Consider the following 11320-nt stretch of genomic DNA (forward strand, 5'->3'; position numbering starts at 1 on the left):
TCAATTTTATTATCTCGCAAGGAAGAAAATGGGCTAGGGGGGAAGTTTACCAGCACCCAAGATGGCACAGTCACAAGCAATACCTCCCACAACAGCCACCATTTTGAGCAGCAGGATAGAATTAAACTTCACGATTTTATACCAACTAAAAGAAAACAGTATTATCAGAATAACTGTTAAACACCTCCTGAATTTAAACATTCCCAAATCTTTCATTTTTGTGGCCCTTTCTCTTTTTCATCAATATTCTACTAACATTTTTAGTAAAGATGATGCTTGCTACAATTACGTTCGAACTTTGAAAGCAAACGCTATGGTGCTATCTAAAATGCCCAAGTTATTCTATCTTCCTAAAAACAGAAGCCTACGATTTAATTACATTGTTTTAATCAGCTTCAGGAACTAAGAATCGCCAAAAGCCAGAGAGTGGTCCTAGTTTATCAGCCTACATTCCTCTTCATTCTCCCACCGTACCTCTTTTGATCTTTGATCTTTTTATTTTCCAAATTCATTAACTCTGCAACAAGAGCAAGTTCCAACACTTCATTCATATGAGAAGCAAATATTTCCGCAAACAACACTGATTCTAAAAATAAAGGTGAGGCAAAAATCCTAGGAATAAACGAATTAAAATCAATTCGAAAATGGCAGAAAGTAGGGTAGGTGGGGGTGGGAAGGCAACAACGATTTGCTCCTCCAAAAAAGTAATTCTTATTTTGATTACTTGGCGAACTCATTGGCAGAACTGAAAAGAAAAACTGACGAACAATTTCCCTTTACCTTTGTCCAAGGCAAAAGTGGTAAGTCCACTCCATATATATTGCCATAGGAGGGCAAGCAATTCAACCTGCCAACCAATCAAATATTTCACACCCCCTTCCAAAAATAAAAAGAAAGGAGGACGGATGCTGGTAAGGGCTGGCCGCTGTCTGGGCCGTCGTGTACATTCCATTCCTCACACTCCCGCCACCATCCCTGCTCCTAGGACCCCCTGATTTTAGTCCGGTTATCACAAAGCCCCGGGTTTGAAAGCACCTTCGGCCTGGCCAGAAAAGCCATCCCTTTACTCCACGCCCGCCCGGAGGGATAATGGTGGCGAAATCAACTCAAAGAGCTCCCGAGTTCCCCGCATAAAGAGGGCTGTACGTTCCGAGGAAAGGCGCTGTTAAAGAATAACGGAGTCCTAAACTTTCCCTCCGCAGCCTCGGAGCCCCGAGCAAGGGCTGAGCGCCGGGCAGCTCCCCGGAGAGCGCGCCCCCGAGCCCAGGCCCCCATCTCCGCCGGCCGAAGTTAACCCAAAGCGCCCCCGAGAGTCGCGGGCCTCCCGCAGTCTGCAAAGTCCGATTCTCCCTCCACGCGCCCGCCGAAGTGAGGGCGAGCCTCTCCCCTGCACGACAGACCCCTCCCCCAACCGGCCGCAGGCCGCCTCCCGGCCCGGTCGGAGTTAATCCAGCCCGCACCCTGTCCCCGCCCGGAGCAGCTGGCTCGCTGCTTCAATGGCACCGGGGCAGGGAGCGCGCGCACGCACTCTCCCCACACACTCAGCCTCCTGCCCAAGTCCCAGGAGAGCCGCCCGGTCCCACTCGTACAAAAGCGCACTCTCCCCCCGCCCTCTCGCCGCCCGCTTCGCCTCGCCCCGGAAGGCGCGGGTGGGCACGGCGGCCACGAGCGAACGTCCCGAGCCCGGACGCCCGCACTTGGCGTACCCTGCGGAGCCCCGCGCGGCCCCCGCCCGCACTCCGGCCCTTGAGCGCCTCGTGCCCCCGCCTCCGAGCCCTTCCCCTGGCTGCGGACTACCGGCAAAGTCTCTGCGTGCCCCCCGCTCCCTCCCGCACAGTGCTCTGGAACTCCCGAGGGGGCAGGAGAGAAAGGGGCGCGGGGTGCGCCACCTCGCCCGCTCCTCGCGGCCACTCACCTCGATCTCAAAGTCGGGCAGACGGAACGCGGTGCGAAAAAGCGAGCAGAAGTGCGCGATGGCCGGGACTTCCCACCAGGAGCGGAGCTCGCCCAGCCCGGCCGCGCCGCCCTCCTCCGGGCACATCTCCCAGGCGCGGCGGTGGCGGTGGCCCCGAACCCCAAGCGCGCCTCGGCGGCCCCACGCTGCCCGCGCACCGCTCGCCCGCCCGCCTCGGACTCCCGCCCCGGCGCAGCGCCTCAGCGCCTCAGCTCCTCGGGCGGGGGTGGCGGCGGCTGCTACTCCCGCTGCTGCCGCCGCTCGGCGAGTGCATGAGCTGAGGGCGGGCGACCCGGGCGGGGGGCGGCGGCTCGGGGGCCCGAGTTACTGAGGCGGCTGCGGCTCCGGCTGCCGACGGGGTCCGAGCGCTCGCCCCATCCTGCGGCTGCGGCTGCGGCCGCCCCCAGTACCATACAATATAATCATCTCACCGCTGGGGAAAACAGATGGGGTTGGGGGGGCGGGGGGAGGGGGCCGAGCAGAGGGCCTGGGGGAGGGGCCGCCCACGAGGAGGGGGCGGGGCCGCCCTCACCACAACAACAACCCCCGCCCCCACTCCCCACCCCCAGTCTGGACAGCTGCATTGGAAGAGAGGGGGAGGGGAGAGGGAACTGAGCACCCCAAGAAAGAAGGGGAGTGTGACTTGACGGGAGCGAGGTGCACCCCATGAACTGCCAGGGGACTCACTCTGCTTTCCAGGTGTTTGGGACTGAGGAGTTTAATGACTTGGACCAATGAGGACAATAAGGGTCTCTCCCACCCCCCACTTGGCCTTAGTGGTCGCGTCCTTTTAAAGGGCCCGCTGGGTGGTGCTTTCGGTAGGGGCTAGATCAAGAAACACGCACGTGTGAGAGTTCGGTTATTATTGATGCTGAGGGTAGCACCAGAGAACAAGCGGGTTGTGCACCCCAGAAATATGAGGCCTGGAGAAATAAAGTGATTTCCACCTGTACTCAAACACTTTTATTCCATCCAAGAATGGTGTTTCAAGGAGCTCTAAAGTAGCTCTTTTCTCCAAGGAAAGAAGGTGGTGGGGCTGGTTAAGCTGGAACCAAGTAGGATGGAGGCTGGAGTGCGGCGGGAAGGGTGGGGTAGGGGGAGGCACCAATCAGCAGCCGTGCGCGAAGAGCGACACCCCCACCCACCCACCCCAGGGAATGGACACGTGTGACCGCCCTAGAGAAGACGGGCTTGGAGCCCTGCAACTGCCCTGGCTGCAGAAAAGCTGCCTGGAAGAGTGCGCACAATGTAGTTAGGAAGCTGGGGGGATGGGAAACGGGAGATAGTCTGAGGAGTGTGCTCTGGGAGGGGTGGAGATCTGCACGCCAAGGCTAGGGGAATGTGCTTTAGGAGAGGAGTGTTGAGGCGTGTGCTTTAGAAATATTAAATTCTGTAGGACGTTACAATTCTGCTAAATCCGAAGGAAGAAAAAAACACCTCAAAAACAGACCTGAATTGAGGAAAAACGACAATGAATGCCCAGATATTCGTACTGGTCATCGTAATTACGTTTTTAGTTCTGGATTCTTCTCCATCTCGGAGGGCCTTAGCTGGGCTCTATATCCACCTCTCAATTAGGAAACACTACCCTTGACGCTTCCCCTGAAGCAGTCAAGTACCAGCTGAGTGACCGGAACAATCATAAAGTGTACAGTGGTTAAATCAAAGATCCTCTTCTACCCTGAGCAGTGCAAAATCTGGAGAAAAGTGGTGAGCGAATTTATGTGATAGATTTTGGAGTGGGCTATGTGGAGATTCTCCCCCACCTCCCCCTCACTTTATTCTGGTCATTTCAATAACCTGTTGTGTTTTCATAAAGCAGCATTTAAGGAAAAAAAATCTTAAAGAAAATGTATTTAAATGTATCTTTCATGAGTCAAAATACTTCTAACACTGGCTCCCCCACTCCCCCTCCTGGCTTAGAAACGGCCCAGAAGTTATGCAGTTTTATTCTTTTATTGCCTGGAACTACTTAATGATTTAAAATTCATCCTCAAATTCTACTATATGCTTTCTTTCATCTTTGACAAAAATGAGCATATATCTAAATGCTCCCAAAGAGCAAAGGCTACAGTTTTGCGTGTTTATAAAGCACAGCTCTTCTGTAGATATCCTATCAATAGATGAGATGCGAAAGTGGTGACAAGCCACTGTGGAATTGATCACATAACCTGATCAGCTTTTTTCAGGACTTTCTCCTCCTGTCTTTCCTCATTTCCTCACAGATCAGTTTGACTTTCTGCACTTTTCCTTCTCTCTTTTTTTAAAGTTACCTCTTTTCTTCGTGTTTGTTTCTAATCTGTTATATCCTGACTGTTCTTTCCCCAGTTTCTTTTTTCCTAGTTCATCCTCTGTCTTCTCATTTTTGCCTGTATCTTTTATCATTATTTAACTTTTTTTTTTTTTTTTTACCTTGCCTCTCAATTGCCACTGCCAGCTGGTGGAGTGATGAGAGTGCCTAGAACATGAACAGCACCAGGAAGCAGAAAGGTGAGAAGATGTGGTTACTTCAGTATGTTTGAGTACTGGTTACAACTTCCCCTCGGTTGGAAGGCTGCTCTATTGTGCACCCCACCCCACCCCCCCACTCCCCGCCCGGTGCTGTTAATCAACAAAACTGCCCTGGAACTGGAGGTGCCCCCTGGTGGTGGTTGGAGAGTCCCCTCTCTCTGTCTCTGTCTCTGTCTCTCTGTCTCTCTCTCTCTCTCTCAGCAACCTTTTTCTCCTTCTGCATTATTTCCCCCTGTGCTGCCTTTTTTTCTTCTGAGGATCCCGTCTCAGTGTTCATATGGACCAGCACACCAACTTTAGACCTGTCTCTTTGTCCCTCCCTCCCTTCCTCCTTTCCTCCCTCCCTCCCTTCCTTCCTTTTCTTTAGGACCTGTTTCTTTCTGTCCTTCTCTAACTCTGGTTCTGTGTCTGTAGTTTTTTGCTTGGTTCCTCCCCTTACTGTGCTCTCCACCCACCCCAGCTTTCACGGACAGTCTGGAACCAATTCTGGCCCTGGAGCTAAGGAGTCTTAATATGTCTCTGGTCTGGCTGAAGGTGGGCCCTTGGAGTTCCCCTGAATCTGGACTCCAGCTAGAGCCTCACATTTGGAGTTGATAGCTTGAGTCTTTGACCCTGTTTTGAACACTTGTCCCACCTCCGTTTCTCCCTTTGCTTCAGAGTGGTACACTGTTTGTATCATGTTTCTTCAAAATACACACAGCACATACTTTCCCTTTCTCTCTCTTGCCTTTTCTCCATTTGTGAGCCTTGCCCTTTACCTCAGATTACCTTCAAAGTGCCAAGAAGTAATTCTCTTTCATATTCGCCACCACCTTCAGTTTCATATCTTTTTCCTGATCATGGTGTCTCCCCTGCCAGGTAAGTATTCCATATCCTTTCCTAATTAAATGTTTTCCATTTTAAAAACCCCACAATAATTAGTTTGGCTAATCTGTTTCGCTAATTCATTAATACTGCAAAAAATATTTCTATTTCTCTTTGCAAATATGCATTAATTTCAGTTCTGATGGAATTTTTATAGATTCCTGGAATATCCTCTGGGAAACTAACCACTGTTGTATAACAATGCTTCTTTGGGTTGCAAGTTCCAAAAGATCAGCTAAAAACATCTATTTGAACCTTGGAAACGATGTGACAGATAAAAGTGTGGCTTCACCCGTAACCACTGCTAACCAGGACTAGAATCCAAATCTTCTAATTAGTCATCCAATTTTCTCTCTAATGGGTTACACTGCTTCTGTCTTCTACTTGAATTGCCCTTTCTTTTCTTTTTGCTTAACCAATTTGACCTGAATATTCCTTGTTTCAGTCCCAGAATCCAATGGAGCGGGAGTAGAGTATAACCATTATTTTGTCACTTTAGTTGCCTGTGTATCACTGAAGACCAGGTACCTCACAAATTCTTGACACACCCTCATGTACAACCTTCCCTTCTCATAAGAGAGCTGCATTCCATAAAATACCCATTCCCAAAGAGGGCTATGCATCAGGCAAATTTTTAAATTTTAGAAGTTGTAGAAAGTAAATTAGATTAGTAGTCAGGAAATATGGGTTTTCTCTTGGAAAGTCTCAATCTCAGGGTGCCTCAGTGGCTCAGCTCAGGTCATGATCCCAGCACGCATCAGGCTCCCCAGCCCTGCTCAGCGGGGAACCTGCTTCTCCCTCTCCCTCTGCTGCTCCCCTGCTTGTGCTCTCTTGTGCTGTCAAATAAATTTTAAAAATCTTAAAAAAAAAAGAAAAGTCTCTTAATCTCTCTGCATTTCATCTGTGAGACAAAGGGCTTGAGCTAAATGGTCTCTGAGTTCTGTGACTTTGCCTTTAAAATAGATTCAAATTAATTTTCTTAAAATTTAAATTCAATCATAACACTTTATACTTGCTCAAAATTCAGTGAGTTTCCCTTAAGCATAAGAGAGAGATACAATTCTGATAGATTCTTATTCAATACCTGCCACAATTTGGTTTCAACCTGCCTTCCCAGAGGTATCTGCAATCCCCACCCTCACCCCATCCAACCAATGACTTCTCCTGCCAAACTGGTTCACTCACCCACCTGGACTTGCTTGCCTCCTCCTTTTTGATCACGCCTTTTCAGTTGCCTGGGAAGACTCACAACTCAACCTCTCAGATTATGACCCACTCAAAACTCACTTCCTTCCTAAAGCCTTCCTGAAACACCCTGGCTTGGGTGTCTCTCCATGTACCTTTACACAAGAAATTACACTATTTATTTTGAAGTGCTATTTAAATTTTTTGTTATAACGGGGTTGTCTTCTTCCCAACCAGATTAGACTTTTGTGGGGGAACTCTCCCTAATATCTCAGCAATTCAATGATTAATTTGATTACATAATGGTGATGCAAGTGATGGCGTAAAACCATAAGAAATTCGAAACCTCTTTAAATGCCTGTTGTGAGGGCGCCTGGGTGGCTCAGTTGGTTGAGTGCCTTTGGCTCAGTTCATGATCCCAGGATCCTGGGATGGATCCTGGGATGAAGTCCCACATTGGGCTCCCAGCTGGGAGCCTGCGTCTCCCTCTCTCTCTGCCCTTCCCCCCTGCTCATACTCACACGCTCTGTCTCTCTCTCTCTCTCAAATAAATAAATAAATAAAATCTTTTAAAAAATAAAATAAAATAAAATGGGGATGCCTGGGTGGCTCAGTCAGTTGAGTGCCTGTCTTCGGCTCAGGTCATGATCCCAGGGGCCTGGGATCAAGCCCCTTATTGGGCTCCCTGCTCAGCGGGGAGTCTGCTTCTTCTTCTCCCTGCCGCTCCCCCTGCTTGTGCTCTCTCTCTCTGACAAATAAATAAATAAAATCTTTTAAAAAATAAAATAGGGGCACCTGGGTGGCACAGCGGTTAAGCGTCTGCCTTCGGCTCAGGGCGTGATCCCGGCGATCTGGGATCGAGCCCCACATCAGGCTCTTCTGCTATGGGCCTGCTTCTTCCTCTCCCACTCCCCCTGCTTGTGTTCCCTCTCTCGCTGGCTGTCTCTCTCTCTCTCAAATAAATAAAATCTTTAAATAAATAAATAAAATAAAATAAAATAAAATAAAATAAAATAAAATAAAATAAAATAAAATAAATGTCTGTTGTGATTTGTTTCTTTCCCTTCATTTCTTCCTCTGCGTTTCTGCTTTTTCCTCCTGGAACTCATTTGCTCAGCATTAAAGATCATGTTTTTCTCAATACACATCTTCAGTCTAGCTTCTCTCCTGAGTTCCAGTATCATTTCCCCAGATGCCAATTGCATGCTTCCCATTAAGTTAAACTCCACATGTTGAAAGGAAGATAACAACAACAACAGCTAGCTCAGCATTTTTCTATCCGCCTCATACACCCTTACTAGCTTCCTAATTCTTTCAATGGAACAACTGTATTCCCAGACACTTGGGTTCCCTTTTTTTTCCATGACACTTTTCTTTTCCCTTTTCTCTTACCTAATAATCACTGTCTTACTGGTTCTTCCTTCACGATGTCTCATGCATCCCTTTTCCTTTTGATAACCTCAGTTTCCACCTTAAACCAGGTCCTCTTCATCTCACTATTTTAGAAGCTTCCTGGTTTTCTTTTGTCTAATAGCACCTGACTTACTCTATCTTGCCTAGTAGAGTCAGATTTATCTTCTTAAAACATTGTTTAAAGTAGCAACAGTTTGAAGAAGGTGAATTTAATTTTAATAATTTATTTTTTTAAACCCAGTATATCCAAAATATTATAATTTCAACATGTAATTGATACAAAAAATATCAATGAAATATTTTACATTCATTTTTTTCACACCATGTCTTTGAAATCTGGTGTTTACTTTACACTCAAATGCATATCTCAGTTAGGACTAGCCGCATGTCACTGCTCAATCTGCCACATGTTGCTAGTGGCTGTTGTGTTGGGCTTACAGTAACCAAGTGATCAGTACTCACTGCACCCCTCTTCCTCATTGGTTCTTGGCCTAGCCAAACTCCGCCCCTCTGTATAAACCTCAGGGAGGCATCCCTAACCACCCTGCCCTGATGCAGCCTCTTCCAACTTACCTCTTTCATGGATGCTTCATTTCACTGAGTAAATCTCTGCTCTTCCACAGGGAAAAGCCCATAGGGCGCCCTAATTTCTGTCCCCCAACCTGCTCCCTTAGAGTAGTCTACAGATAATTGATCATAAATGATTGTTTCTGAAATAAATATGTATTAATAAGTTTGTAGAAAACACTACTCTCTATACATGTATTTTTTTATCGTAAAAGTCTGTGACAGAACAAAGATGATAATTTTTGAAGTGTCAACATGCTTTAGGATTACTTTCAAGCCTTTCGCATAAACTTAATTTTCTATTTCCATTTCATTTCTCCACCTTCTAATGGTTTCTTTAATATTTGAGATTGTTTTTCCCAGTCCTAATTTTTCCCTTTCACTGCATCAGGCTTTTGGTTTCTGACTATTTTCATAATATTATCAAGTTCACTTTATGTGGCACCAAGCTAAGTACTATACAAATGAAACTGCACAGGTATGTGTCACATTTTCTGCTCAAGGCTAGGAACATTGTCCTGGGATACAGGGCACACATGGGCAGTAAATGAACAAAAGGCAAGTTATGAAGGGATTAAATAAAATTGCCCTTGATCATGTCAGTGATGCTACCATTGTTTATCTTTATGTTTCCTTCCTCTCTTGACAGCCTTCCGGCTCTGTCCCAACTCTCCTTCCTAGCTGCCATGGAACCTGTGGTTCCAGCACTCGATTACCTTTATCTGCCTTGGGAAGCTTGTCAGTGTTGGATATCCTGTAAAGCAGGTTTCAGAAGTGAGGCATGGGGGGGTTCCAAAAGGATAGGCAACTGGTTGGGGAAGAAGATGACAGAGACAACAAGAGAAAATAATTTATTGAGAGAGAAAGTTTACATTAAAAAAAAATGTATTGAGATAGGAGGCAAAGTCACTATAAGGATTCACTGTGGATAGAGAATCAGGGTCAGAAATTCTTTAGCTAACCAGCACTTGTCATGAGGAGCACCAGGTGATGTATGGAAGTGTTGAATCACTGTATTGTACACCTGCAACTAGTATTACACTGTATGTTAACTAACTTACACTGAATGTTAACTAACGGGAATTTAAATAAAAACTGAAGAAAAAAATTCTTTGGCTAACCATAGTGTGCACTGTGTAAATGTCTCCCCCACCCACCCACATTTCTAGCAATTTCTCTCAGCATCTCTCTAGTTAATTACCCTCCCTAAAGCCCAGACTGAAGTGGAAACACACTCAAAGTAACCTGGTTCTCCTTTCTACCTGTCCACACCTTTCCTCAGAGCTCCTTCGGATGGGGACTCTCATTACTGTGAACTGTGAGGCCCGCAGCCTCCGTGTCCTTCCACAGCACCACAATAACAGCTGCGAGGCTCCCTGGACCAGGACTATGTGAGCAGCTCTCTTTATTTTTGACCTTAAGACTGGTAATTTGTTATTGCCATGAAACTGAGGTGTCAGGCTGGAAACCTCCCTGACCCTGGTTGAGGTTCAGCCCTGAGCATGGACGCTGTGGCTCTCTGGAGCATTGCTTCTGTCTGCTCCAGCTGAAACCAGCTCACACCAGAGCCGGGGGCTAGCGAATGCTGTTGTAATGCCACATGCAGCCATAAAGGAAACGATTACAAATGCTAGTACTCAGTGGGTGAGAATAGAAAGGGGCTGAGGGGGTCCTTTCTACCATGGACCCCCTCTTTGATTCAGGTCTCAGAACATCCTCAGATTTTATTGCCTGCTAAAGAACTCTTCAATTCTATTTTAAAAACTGTATCTAAGAATCAGCTCTCTTGCTGCCTCTGTTTGCTTAGTCCTTGTTTATGCAGTTCTGTTCCAAAATTCCTCTCTGAATTCCTGGACTGTCCATCTCTGGCCTATCTTATTGTGGCATCTCCCCTTGTTCTTGACACCAGGTCAAATAGCTTTGTAGCATCTCAATTCTCAGTGCCATTCAGAAGCTGGTGAATCTTAATGAGTTCTTCTCTTAATCTCTTTTCAAAGGGACTACAATCCTTAATTTCTTTAACTTTCTTTTTAATTATTTTAGCTCCTTGTGTCATTCCTTTGGCCTCAAACTGTCCCTGCTCAGTTTAAAGGTCAAATTATTTTGGTTGACAAAGTGCCCAGGGTTGTGTACAATCTGGCCTCAAACTCCTTAGCTGGGCCACAGTTGTCTCTCCAGTTTGATTCATTCAATACAGAAATATGCATTTAGGTAGAAAATTCAGTCTCTGACCTTAAGGAAATTTCTAATGCAATTATAGGATTATCCCTGTTGTGTAGACTATAAGTACACTATATAATGTTAAAGTCATAAAGGAGTTTAAGAAATAATATAATGCATTTGGCTCCTTTTAGAGAGGAGTTCAGAGAAGAAAACATTTCTTGTGAGATGGGGTGTTTGGGGGAGGCTTCAGGAGGAAGATGGACCTTGAACTGAAACACACTTGGCTATCTTCAATCAGAGCTTAAAATCTTGAGTGAAATTCTATTAAATTCAAAACCAATTAAAAACATAATTAAGTTAGAATAATTTTTTAATTTAATGCGATATTTCATAGAGAAAGTAGGATAGTGTAAAAGCAAGAGTAATGTTTTAGGATTCAAAAGACCTGGGATTCTGGTTATAACTGTAGTCCCTGGCATCTGTGTGAGCCTGGGTATCACACTGCATTTTCTCAAATAATAAAAGAACACAGTTCCCGCTCCATTTACCTCCATGATTGATATGTGGAGCAAAGGAGATAATTACTTAAATCATAAACAGCCATATACATATAAGGAATTACTGATTTCATTATTTTTAAACCTACTCAGTTCAAAAGTGATG

General features: G+C 46.1%; 1 protein-coding gene across 8 annotated transcripts in view; it reads right to left on the reverse strand.

Annotated features, from left to right (window-relative positions):
* Positions 1 to 2385, reverse strand: part of CECR2 (CECR2 histone acetyl-lysine reader) — a 172351-nt gene extending 169966 nt beyond the window's left edge. For 7 of the 8 annotated variants that reach the window (XM_087855469.1, XM_087855470.1, XM_045775070.2 and 4 more), the window contains exon 1: positions 1916 to 2385. In XM_087855469.1, coding sequence (XP_087711595.1) covers positions 1916 to 2041 — 126 coding nt within the window. In that variant the 5' untranslated portion in view covers positions 2042 to 2385. The remainder of the gene's footprint in view (positions 1 to 1915) is intronic. The other variant, XM_045775064.2, reaches the window with a different exon arrangement.
* Positions 2386 to 11320: the final 8935 nt, after the last annotated feature.

The sequence above is a fragment of the Ursus americanus genome, chromosome 25 (assembly GCF_024610735.1).
Source record: "Ursus americanus isolate L20-20 chromosome 25, mUrsAme1.1.p, whole genome shotgun sequence".
Classification (NCBI taxonomy): domain Eukaryota; kingdom Metazoa; phylum Chordata; class Mammalia; order Carnivora; family Ursidae; genus Ursus; species Ursus americanus.